The following is a 13,031-nucleotide window of genomic DNA, read 5'->3' as shown; positions in this document are numbered from 1 at the left end:
TAGGGTTCAGATTGCCAACTTCTTCAGGGGCACCTGATGACTCTATAGCTGTAAAAGTCACATCTTCCTGCATCTCCAGGTCCTGTCATTTGTCATCCATGATGACAATATGGGAGGTTAGCCCTTGGAAAGGAAATCACCTCTACATCTAAGGATTTGACATGCGAAAATTTTTCTAGACATGCTTCCGTTTAAAAAAATCATGACGATAATAATCATCATGAAAACGTGTTTTCTATTTTTTTATACATGGTCCTCTGTGCTCTTGGGCCTCTAGAGTCATTTTGGAAGTGTTAATGGCTCAGCCCATCATCCGCAGAAGAGAGATTGGCCTTGATACTTTTACAAAATCACCAAAGTAAGAAATGATCATGGAGGAGTTCCCATTGTGGCTCAAGGGTAATGAGCCTGACTAGTATCCGTGAGGACGTGGGTTCGATCCCCGGCCTCGATCAGTGGGTTAAGGATCCAGCATGGCCATGAACTGTGGTATAGGTCGGCAGTTGCAGCTCCAATTCAGCCCCTAGCCTGGGAACTTCCACATGCCACTGGCCCTAAAAAATAAATAAGTAAAATAAATAATAGAAAAAGGAAGAAAGGAATGGTCTTGAAATGGCTGGGGCGTTGGGCTGCAGGTACTCAGAATCAAAGTTGCAATTAAGAGCATCCCTCTCCAGGAAAACTAGGAAAGCAAGTAATAGGAGGGTTACATTCTGCAGAGGCCACACAGACATGTCTGTGTTCTGAGGTTTTAACAACCCAGAGAGACAAACAAAATTTCCAAGAGAAAGAGAATTCTCAAAAGGAATTTCCTTTTGAGGTCCTGTACCAAATGTTTATATCTTTAGGATTTGGGATAGAATCATTTTTAAAAGTAGGATCAGAGTTCCTGCTGTGTCACAGTGGGTCAAGAATTCAACTGCAGCAGTTCCAGTTGCTTCAGAGGCATGGGTTCAATCCCTGGCCCAGGACAATGAGTTAAAGGATCCAGCATTGCTGCAACTGTGGCACAGATTGTACCTATGGCTCAGATTCAATCCCTGGCCTGGGAACATCCATGTGCCATGGATATGGCCGTAACACTTTTTTAAAGACGTAGGATCAGTACTCATATTTATTTTCAGAGCTATAGATTTCTTCCTCTATCATATACTATGTATCATAAAAATATTTTACACAAGCACAACATGTATATATACGTACATAAAAATATATACGGAATACTATACAGGGTTGTCAAGAGGATTAAATGATATCATGTACATATTGCTTTTTAAAACATTAATAGAGTTGTCTAGGAGTTTGGTTTTTATTTGTTTTAATAACTAGGCCAATTGATTTCTTTATAAAAATATTGCATTTGAAAGAGCCTAAAGGATCCCTGATATAGAGAAGTTTTCATGTAGTTACTGAAGACATGAAGACGGATGCCATAACATAGGAGTTAGCATTTTATTTTATTTTATTTTATTTTATTTTATTTCATTTTTATAGCCCCGTCCATAGCCCATGGAAGCTCCTGGACCAGGGGTCCAGTCGGAGCTGCAGCTTCAGGCCTACGCCACAGTTAAGGCAACACAGGATTTAAGCTTCATCTGTAACCTCCATTGCAGCTTTTTTTTTTTCATTAAAGTATAAAGATTTACAATGTTATGCCAAAATAGTATTTTGTATATATCCACAGAATTCCATGTCTGATTTTTTTTTAACGGCCACACCCATGGCACACCAGGGATTGAATCTGAGCCATAGCCACGACAGCTATGGCAACCCCAGATTCTTTAACCCACTGTGCTGGGCCAGGGATGGAACCTGCATCTCCATAGTGACCTAAGCCCCTGAATTTGGATTTTTTTTTTTTTTTTTTTTGGTCTTTTGTCTTTTGAGGGCTGCACCCACAGCATATGGAGGTTCCCAGGCTAGGGTCTAATTGGAGCTGTTGCTACTGATCTATGCCACAGGCACAGCAATGTGGGATCTGAGCTGCATCCTCAACCTACACCAGAGCTTGCGGCAACGCTGGATCCTTAACCCACTGAGTGAGACCAGGGATTGAACCCACAACCTCACGGCTCCTAGTCGGATTTGTTTCCATTGTGTCACAACGGGAACTCCTGCAGTTGGATTCTTAACCCACTGTGCCACAGTGGGAACCAAATTTAGTTTTAAAGGCAATCTTCATGGGGGACCAAAAGCCGAAGTTCGTTATTGGTTGGAGTTAACCCACAAGTGTTCTCTGTGCAATTGTGACTCTCCACGCCAGGTTTCTGAGTTTAACTAGGAATGTATCTTGGGTCCTGGGCTGAAGAGTGTCCATTGGTTTTTCTTTGGCTTCAAAAGGAATGGCTGAGAGGAGGAAACATTTGGAGAAAGGGAGACCCAGGGTGTGCCAGCCCCGTGCTGGCGTTGCTTAAATCTTCAGACCCATTTAGTGAGAGCGAGATTCCTACTAGATTGAGTTGCTGGCTGCCAGCTGAGAATTCCTGACCTTTCTGCAGACCTGCAGGCCGAGTGTGCTGACCCTTTTGGATCTGGGTTCAGGAAATGCTGTGCATTCTCCAGACTGAGGAACAAATTGGGGATTTTCCTGGCTTAATCTCTCTTAGGATAATTTGTGGCATCTCATGCTTTGAGCAGACAGTGGTAGTGACAGAGCAAGAAGAGAAGCCTGGATACTTTCTGCTAGGTGTTGCTTGCTTGCTTAACCACCTCAAAAGGGAGACCTGATTGGAATGGAATTAGGGATTTTTTGTTTGGTTGGTTTTTTTGTTCTTTGTTCGTTTGGTTTGTTTTTCCTTTTTCAACCACCTCCCTAGTTTATGGAAGTTCCTGGGTCAGGGACTGAATCTGAGCCAGGTCTGTGAACTATGCCGCCACAGCGGCAGAACTTTTAACTCATTGCACCAGGCAGGGGATCAAACTGGCACAGCCACAGAGACAAACTAGATCATTAACCCACTGCACCGCAGCAGGAACTCCAGAATTAGGTTTTATTGACCTATTAGGAGACAGCTGCATAGATGATAATCTTTGAACTTATTCTAATCAGTATTATCATTTCTACCTACTGTTTCAGAATGGCCAGGCAATTTGCCAGGAGTCTTCATACAGTATCTCACTCCTTAAGAACAATCCTGCAGAGAACATTGTGCCCCTAAATTATAAATGAGCAAAGCATGCCTCAAAGGGGTTCAGAGGCCTCCCAGGTGAGAGGATTTCCACCCCAGCTCTCTCTGGTCCACATCCAAGCTCATGGTTAAGAGTCAGTTTTCAGGAGATCCCGTCATGGCACAGCGGAAACGAATCTGACTAGTATCCATGAGGACACAGGTTCGATCCCTGGCCTCGCACAGTGGGTTAAGGATCTGGCATTGCCATGAGCTGTGGTGTAGGTCACATATGCAGCTTAGATCTGGCATTGCTGTGGCTGTGGTGTAGGCCGGCAGCTGTAGCTCCAATTAAACCCCTAGCCTGGGAACCTCCATATGCCATGGGTTCAGCCCTAAAAAGACAAAAAAAAAAAAAAAGTCAGTTTTCAGTATGCATTTCTGGCTCTTGCTTATGAGATTCTATGCCATATATATTTTTTTTTCGTCTTTTTGCCTTTTCTAGGGCCGCAACCGCAGCATATGTAGGTTCCCAAGCTAGGGATCAAATCCTAGCTGTAGCCACCGGCCAAGGCCAAAGCCACAGCAACTCAGGATCCAAGCTGCATCTGCGACCTACACCACAGCTCACGGCAATGCCAGATCCCCAACCCACTGAGCGAGGCCAGGGATCAAACCCGAAACCTCATGGTTCCTAGTCGGATTCGTTAAACACTGAGCCATGACAGGAACTCCGATTCTTTTTTTTAAATAAGTAAAGATGTGTTTCCAACATTTATTTAGTACATATTTATTAAGTAACTGCTGGGCACAAAGAACATAAAACATGCTGACTGCCTGCTATCAACTTTTAATCTGGTTGTGAGGATAGGCTTATACACACACCATAAGTTCAATTCAAGTTTATAATATTGAAAGCAGGGTCTGGTGCTGCCTGGTGGCTCAGCAGGTTAAGAATCAATGATATCACTTCTGTGGTTCTGGTCACTACTGTGGAGCATGCTTTGACCCCTGGCCTGGGAACTTCCATGTGCTGCAGGCTCAGCCAGAAACAAGACAAAACAAAAATGAAAGCAGAATCAGCTCATACTCTGAGTCTGCAAAAGGCAAACTCCAGCCAAGAAAGTGGTAGGAGTTAGAGACATAGGTCTGGGATAAATGTAAGTTTCTAACAGAAATGACCAAAGATGGATTGGACTGTCTTATAGGAAGGTGAGTTTCGTGTTATGCAAGGCATTTAAGCCAATCAGGAAAGGCATCTAGCAGGAGCGTTTGTGGAGGATGCTGTTGCATCTGATGAGTGACTACCATAGCTGTAACCACTCTAAATACCGTAAATACCCTAAAATACCAAAAGACTTGTCAATGTCTTGATTCTGTGAGTCCTTAGGTCGGTGAGCATGCATAGGCTCACAGAGTGACCAGGAAAGAATTGACTGAGGTTGAGGCATAAAGAACAGATGTGGGACAGAAGAAGGGAGGAGGTGGGAGCTCCAGGAAGAGGGTATTGGAGGAGATTAATGAATGGTCTGGGGCTTTTTCTGGTGTACCTATGGTAGGAGGAAACTTCATCCTCTATAACCACACTTAGAGGAAGGTTAGGCAGCTATTCTCTGATTCTCGGAGCAGCTTTGTAGTGTCTGGGCGCTAGCATTACTGTCTTTATCTTATGAGGAAAAGAACTTTAATTTTTTTTTTTTTTTTTTTTTTTTTTTAGGGCAGAACATGGTATATGGAAGCTCCCAGGCTAGGGGTCAAACTGGAGCTGCAACCGCCAGCCTACACCACAGCCACAACAAGGCAAGACCCGAGCCACATCTGTGACCTACACCACAGCTCACAGCAACACCAGATCCTTAACCCACTGAGCCAGGCCAGGAATCGAACCCACATCCTCATGGATACTAGTCAGTTTCATTACTGTTGAGCCACAATAGGAACTCTCAGGAAAAGAACTTTCCATGGGGCTGACTTTGATGATGTGAGCATATGATGAGCTAGTAGAATTGACTCTTTTCTCCAGACTTCACAGCCATGTTTTATGCCGTGGTATGGCCTGCCCTCTCCTCCATCCACACCTGCCCTATAAAAGCCACAGCCTGGGGTTCTGGCCATTTTCGTCCATGTGAACCACCTTTCTAGAACCTAAAGGAAGAATGGGATCTCCCTGATAATAGTACAGTAGATCCATGTGATGCTGCCACATTGCTATCTTGAGAAGAGGTCAAGACTCAAGCAGAATTCTGTCGTGGCTCAGTGGTTAGCAAACCCGACTAGTATCCATGAGGACTCAGGTTTGATACCTGGCCTCACTCAGTGGGTTAAGGATCTTGCACTGGCACGTATTGGTCACAGAAGCAGCTCAGATCCTGCATTGCTGTGGCTGTGACATAGGCCGGCAGCTACAGCTCCAATTCAACCCCTAGCCTGAGAACCTCCATATGTCGCTGGTGCAGCCCTAAAAAGACAAAAAAAAAAAAAAAAAAAAAAAAAAAAAGAAAGAAAGAAAGAAAGAAAAGAAACAATGGGAATAGGTATCTTTTAACTGCTACCGGGGTTTGCGGCTGGGGGGAGACACAGGAGAGTCAAATCTTAAGCCATAAAGAGACATTGTCCCCTTTGGTCAAGAGAAAACCACACCACCCTCATTCCTCCTGGGGGAAGTCAGCAGACTTTACTCTCTGGCAAGTGGGAGATTTCTTTCCCTCTTTCTTTTTTTTTTTTTTTTTTTTTTTGCACTGGGTATTCATTCTTTTTATTCCGCAAACATTCAAAATAACATTCTACACCAGGGATCAACTAACCATGGCCCATGGGCCAAATATGATCTGCTACCTATTTTTATTTTTTAAATTGTTTTATTATAGTTGACTTACAATGTTCTGTCAATTACTGCTATATAGCAAAGTGACCTGGTTTTATTTACATATATATACACACATATATATATGTATAAACATATATATATACATTCTTTTTTCTCATATCATCTTCTATCATGTTCTATCACAAGTGACTGGATATAGTTCCCTGTGCTATACAGTAGGACGTTAATGCTTGTCCATTCTAAATGTAACAGTTCCTACCTACTAACCCCAAACTCTCCGTCCATCCCATTCCCTCTCCCTCCTCCTTGGCAACCACACGTCTGTTCTCTATGTCCATGTGTTTGTTTCTGCTCTATAGATAGGTTCATTTGGGCCATATATTAGATTCCAGATATGTGATATCATATGGTATTTGTCTTTCTCTTTCTGACTTGCTTCACTTAGTGTGAGAATTTCTAGTTGCATCCATGTTGCTGCAAGTGGTATTATTTTGCTCTTTTTTCCCCATCGTGTATAGGTACCACACCTTCCTAATCCAATCCTCTGTCAATGGACATTGAAGTTGTTCCCATGTCTTGGCTATTGTGAATAGTGCTGCAGTGAACATAGGGGTGCATGTATCCTTTTGAGGGAGATTCATTTCTGCATCAACTTAGGCTGTGACTTTTGAGAAGCTGTGATGCCCATTAGAGTGGTCAGGCAAAAACAGTATTGTTTGCTTAAATAGCTGTGATTAAGACCAAGCACAGCTTGTCAAAGTTTGTGGCCAACTTTCCAGAAATGTCTCTAAGATAAGTACCGTGTGGCCGGCAGTGTTTTAATGGGAAAGGAGAGGGGAAATCCTGGTTGGTGTGTGCCTCCCAGACCTGCCAATAGGGCCTGCCTCGGGGACACTGATGACACCCGGATGGTTACCTTCCACTGGGTCATCAGTGAGTCAGAAAAGTTCAGACAAACAACGCCAGGGTGAAGGAGCCCGAGACAAAGAAAACACATTAAACTGTCTGGAATCAGATGGTCCAGAGGCAGCCAGGGAGCATCGAAGGGCCTCTAAAATACACATTCACACCAAGGTGGAGGAACCATCCCTTGCCTCCTGGGTCTCTTGTAACCTGGGGCAGGACAACCAGCATCCTTTTCCCAAGCTCTGGGGTCCTCAGGTTTGAAGGAGGTGAGACAGACAGGCCCCCCCAACCCTGGGCCTGCCTGTGAGCAGAGTGGGCCTCTGATCCCACCCTATGGGCTGATCCCAAGCATCTGGGCTTCTTCCCTTAAACTCAACACTCCTGGGGCATTACGGGGACTTCGGGCCCAGCGGCGAGTTTGTGTTCTGCTTGCCTGCAGGACCACGATCCTCTAGTTGGGGAGGAATGACCCACACTCCCCCAAATCAGGAGGCTCCTCTTCTGCTCCTCTGCACACCAGCCACAGACGTTGCTGCCTCGAAGTTTTCGCCCTTGTTTTTTCTTCCCTGGAGTGATTTTCCCCAGATCTCTGCATGCTTCACCCACCCCTTCATCCACATTTGTGCTCGACTTTTACAACTTTCTAATGAGTCTGCAAAAAAGAACACTCCCCCCCGCATTCTGCCTGCCACTCTGTCTCTTCATCCGGCTTTATTTTCCCCTACACCCTTTAGAACCACCTGACGCTGAGGTTTGAACTCCTTGTGTGCCTCCTGCCTGAAGGTGACAGATCCATGAAAGTAGAGCTTTGCCTCTTTTTTGTCACCTGTGTCCCCAGCACCCAGCACAGAGCCAAAAAGTAGGCAGTAAAATATAAGAGAAGTTACTTCCAAATCAACAAACCAAGGAAAAACAAATAAAAACCTAGCGAGGCTTAATGTTAAAATTTGTGCATGTCAATAGCAATGATTACCATGTGGATTTCTAAGATCTTTTTTTTGTTTTTGCTTTTTTAGAGCCGCACCCGCGGTATGTGGAGGTTCCCAGGCTAGGGGTCTAGTTGGAGCTGTAGCTGCCAGCCTACGCCACAGCTACAGCAACGCAGGATCCGAGCCGCATCTGCAACCTATACCACAACTCACGGCAGTGCCGGATCCTTGACCCACTGAGCGAGGCGAGGAATTGAACCTGCGTCCTCATGGATGCTAGTCAGATATGTTTCCACTGAGCCATGAAAGGAACACCATTTTCCATTTATGATTAATAATTTTGCCTTTAAATTTGATTTCAAGTTTTACTTTGCAAATTGCACATCAATTCTAAAGACACATTTACCAATGCATGCATTTTTTTTTTCATTGTACTTTACAAAGTGGCCAAGTTCATTGTCACCTTCCATTTGAGCTGTGGCAGAGTATGATGAAAAGAAAATAGACCTTGGAGTCAGAAAAATGTGATTTCCAATCCCACCTCTAACATTTGCTCTTCATGAAGCTTTAATGCTTTAAGGCCTCAGTTTTCTCATCTGCAAAATGGGGGTATACACACTGTCCTCAGGGCCCCAGAAATGGCCAGGTAATGAGCAAATGGCAGCTGCTGTTAGTATTGTTGCTTTTATTACAATTACCTTTGATCCACTGGGTGACAGTGAATGAAGAGGAGATATCGGCTCCCTCCAGGAAAGAGAGGAGAATGAAAGGAAACAAATGTACTTGAAGACTGTGTGACTGCCTCTGTAGGAAAATCCAGACAGACCATGTCAGGGCAGAAAAGGGGTCTGAAGACAAAAAAGCACAAAAAACAAAGTTAAGGAGTTCCCATCGCCGCTCAGTGTTAATGAACTTTGCTAGTATCCATGAGGATGCAGGTTCGATCTCTGGCATCACTCAGTGGGTTAAGGGTCCAGCATTGCCATCAGCTGTGGTGCAGGTCGCAGCTGTGGTGTGGGTCACAGATGCGGCTTGGATCCCGCGTTGCTGTGGCTGTGGTTAGGCTGGCGACTACAGCTCCTATTCGACCCCTAGCCTAGGAACCTCCATATGCTGCGGGAGCGGCCCTAGAAAAGGCAAAAAAAGACAACAACAACAAAAAAAGACAGGCAGGGAAATCATGCTGGGATCAGACTCGGGGAGGCGACAATGCAGGTGATAAAGTGGGTGGTTCTGAATGTACTCATCTGAAAAGCAGCTACCGTCCAGGAAATCCTGTTTACATTCATGGGAGGAGAGCAGACTGACCACAGGAAAGAGGATCTTGGAGCTTCTGAACGCTCTGGAGGGGATAAACATTGCTGCGTTACTTTTCAGGAAGAAGGTGCTCAAAGGCAGACCTGGTAGATAATCTTGCAGCTGCCCTCCTTGCAGACGTTCCCAGAGGGCAACATACTGTGTCTGGGGTTGGGATCATTCTGATGAAGATTAGCAGATTCCAGGAAGCTCCTTTTCATCATAGAACCATTTGCAAATCAGAAATTAAACAGGAAATTCAAAGCCACGCATAGTATCATGACAGACTGAGATGCCACATTGGCTTTTAAAAGTCACTGCAATCTACCTGTAAAGACATTTTTATAAGGAGGAAATTTACGTGAAGATGCATTCCTAATTTTAACAACACGTGCGCAGACTTTTTTTTTTGGGGGGGGGGGCCTCATTCGCAACTGCAGCATATGGAGGTTCCCAGGCTATGGGTTGAATCAGAGCTACAGCTGCCAGCCTACACCACAGCCACAGCAATGCGGAATCTGAGCCACATCTTCAACCTACACCACAGCTCATGACAAGGCCGGATCCTTAACCCACTGAACAAGCCCAGGGATCGAACCCATAACCTCATGGTTACTAGTCAGATTTGTTTCCACTGCACCAAAATGGGAACTCCCAGACATTTTAAAAAATAGTTTGAATTGTTAGAGCAAGTTGAAAGATACCAAAATAATTCTCTAGAAGTTCGGTGAATAAAACTAAAGGTCTAGACAAACATAGTTTAAGAGTTCCCATTGCAGCCCAGCAGCTTAAGGAGCTGACGTTGTCTCTGTTAGGAATCGGGTTTGCTCCCTGGTCTCGCCCAGTGGGTTAAGGATCCAGAGTTGCTGCCAGCTACAGTGTAGGTTGCATATGCTGCCCGTGTCTGGTGTTGCTGTGGCTGTGGTGTAGGCCTGCAGCTGCAGCTCCGATTCGACCCCTAGCCTGGGACCCTCCATATGCTGCAGGTGTGGCTATAAAAAGAAAAGAAAAACAAGACGTAGTTTACAGTTCTAAGAGGACAAGTATTACTGTTTTCTGCAAAAAACATTAATCAGTTGGAGTTTCACGTTGTAAACTTACTCCATTTTAGTGTTTTGAGTAAATAATCTTTGGGATATTTAAAACAATCTGGCAATATTATGGGGAAAATCCTTTGCCCTTTTCGAAAACAGATACAGAATTTTAATGTTATAACATTAAATACATATGTAAATATATACATAAAAATACATTTGCAGGTTTTCTATTTTAAAGAGTTCTGCAGATAATCACTAATCATTCCCTTATTTGACTAAGTGACAGTCAAATGTCATCAGCTGTTGACTGACAACTTGTCTTCTCAACGTAGCTGCATAAAAAATTCTCCTGTTCCCATTAACCAAGCCCACAGCTTCTGCTCTGGTTATACGTTTCAGCCAAGAATGAGCCAAAGATTCTGGCAGTGATGAAGGCAGAATCAGTGACTCAACCCAGAAATCACAGATTCCACAAGAACTGATTGAGCACGTGTTAATTACGTGGTGAGCTCTGTGCCAGATGGAGTAAGGCCTTGAGAAGTAAAAGCGGCAGTTCCTGCCCTTGAGAAGCTTACAGCCAGTGACCCAGGCATGATGCAATATCGGAAACTGGGAATGTTCCAAGGAGTCCACTGTCGGGCTTGCCTGGAGGGGGAAGCAGACGCGTCTAGAATGCCAGCCAGTTAACCAGTCTGGGGACAGGGGGCATACAGAGTAAGAACAAAGAGCCCGCACTGTGTGCCTAGGCTGAGAGCAAAGAGAATTCATTAGTTAACTTTTTCCCAGCAGTCTGCAAGCCCTGCCTCCTTGTTCCATTCTCAAAATACATGGGTGCCCTTTGAATGGTGTCAGACACATACTGACTCATTCTGGTGGGCCAGGACCGTGGCTTTGATTGTCTAGACGGTTGCCAAGCCTCATCCTGCTTCTATTCTTGTCCCATTATACTCCATTCTCCACACAGCTGTCCTTGGCCTTGGACACCAAGGAGGGGTGTGGGAATGAAGAAGACGGACAAGTCCTGAGCTTGGCCTGTGAAGCTCTCAGATGGCTGAAGACCTCAGTGCTGAGACCAGACTGATCTGCTGCCTTTCTCCTCTAAACAGTAAAGTTGTAGACAGGAAGCTCCATGGAGAGGGGGCTTAGCAGTAGTCTGTAAACCAACTCTTCTTTTTCTCTAAAGAAGTTCATTACCAAGGGGAAGGAGAGGGAGTGGGTGGGACTGGGGGCTTGGGGTAAATAGATGCAGAATGTTGCCTTCGGAATGGATCAGCAATGGGATCCTGCTGTGTGGCACTGGGAACGCCATCTAGTCACTTATGATGGAACACGCAATGTGAGAAAAAAGAATGTATACATGTATGTGTAACTAGGTCACCATGCTGTACAGTGGAAAAAAATATATATACAAACACATGATTTTTAAAAAACTAATTTAAAAAATCTTTTTTTTGGCCACGCTCTCGGCATGCAGAAATTCCCAGGCTGGGGATTGAACCTGCTCTACAGCAGTGACTCCAGCAGCAGCAGTGACAACACCAGATCCTTAACGGCTAGGCCACCAGGGAACTCCTGTTCATTAGAAATTCTTAAAGGTTGATGTGTCCGGCATCTGTGTGTTCCTGTCATTGGTTCTAAGTGATAAAATGTCCATCATTGTCTCTCTCTGCCGCACCGCCCCCCCCCCGGCCCCCCTGCCCCGCAAGTTCTTACCGCCTGCGTGTGCTTTCATTCCAGTTGCCATGCATCCTCCTCCAGCTCCAGAGTTCACGGTCGATATTGAGGTCAGTTTTGAAAATGCCTCCTTCCTGGAGCCTATCAGAGCTTACCTGAACAGCCTCCGTTTTCCAGTTCAAGGAAATGACACTGACCCAGCCACCAGGATTTTGAATATTGAGGTGACAACAGGTGAGTAAATGACCCGTTGCTTTAAATAGGAAGAGGGTCGGGTCTAACAGGAGAAAGACCGTCTGAGCTCTGCTATCAGAGCGAAGGATACTTTGTGAACAAGTGGTCCAACTGGCCTGATATGAAATTTGCTGATTTCATAGCCTTCCAGGGCCAAGTCCCTATTGGTAAACTCTGCAACCAGTGTCCTTATTTTTATTTATTTATTTATTTATTTATTTATTTATTACTTTTTTTTAAGGGCTGCACAGGTGGCCTATGGAAGGTCCCAGGCTAGGGGTCTAATCCGAGCTTCAGCTGCCAGCCTACACCACAGCCATAGCTATGCAGGATCCAAGCCACATCTTTGACCTATGCCACATCACAGGCCAATGCCAGATCCCTAACCTACTGAGCAAGGCCAGGGATCAAACCTACACCTTCATGGATACTAGTTGGGTTTGTTACCACTGAGCCACAGTAGGAACTCCCAGTGTCCTTATTTTTAATGGTGACCAGTTATTTGCTTGGTGTTTTGTGTGTTTTGCAATCACAAAGTGGTCCCAAGATAGGCTAATGACAAACCACAGGGTCTTCTTAACCTGGACAGTCAGTGGGTATAGCAAGGACTAGTTCTGATACTAACAAGTAGCAAGTTCCCTTCTTTTTGGCAGTGGAGATCAAGAAATAGATCAAGAATCCAGTCACATGTCTGGATCAGAAGCAAGGCATTAAGCTGACCTTCCCAGATGGGAGGGTTAGGATTTCTGGTCACAGACTACCTTTCAAGGTCATGTTAGCTCTCTTATGTCTCTGAACTATCATCTGTATCCCACAGAAGCTTCGAGATGGGACTGCCCCCTGTCCTAGCAAGGTGACGGCTTTGCAAGCTGGAAAAGCACTAGGAGTTGTTTATTACTCTGAAATAGAGGCAAAGAATAAAATTCTCATTTTGCAAATTCTCCTGTTTTAAATAGTCTATCACAGGGAGTTCCTGTTGTGACTCAGTGGTCATGAACCCAACTAGTATCCATGAGGACTT

General features: G+C 44.8%; 1 protein-coding gene across 18 annotated transcripts in view; it reads left to right on the top strand.

Moving 5' to 3' along the window:
* The window catches only part of ADGRF5 (adhesion G protein-coupled receptor F5), a 129,456-nt gene that overhangs the window by 70,438 nt on the left and 45,987 nt on the right, over positions 1-13,031 (top strand). For all 18 annotated transcript variants that reach the window (XM_013978015.3, XM_084968306.1, XM_084968297.1 and 15 more), the window contains one exon: positions 11,840-12,010. In XM_013978015.3, the coding sequence (XP_013833469.3) occupies positions 11,840-12,010 (171 nt within the window). The remainder of the gene's footprint in view (positions 1-11,839; positions 12,011-13,031) is intronic.

The sequence above is a fragment of the Sus scrofa genome, chromosome 7, assembly GCF_054392235.1.
Source record: "Sus scrofa isolate SSC_HxYL_T2T_F1_AM1 chromosome 7, Sscrofa_HxYL_maternal_Yorkshire_Landrace_v2.0, whole genome shotgun sequence".
NCBI lineage: Eukaryota > Metazoa > Chordata > Mammalia > Artiodactyla > Suidae > Sus > Sus scrofa.
The sequence above is the reverse complement of the archived record's forward strand: the minus strand, read 5'-3'. Positions and strand labels throughout refer to the sequence as shown.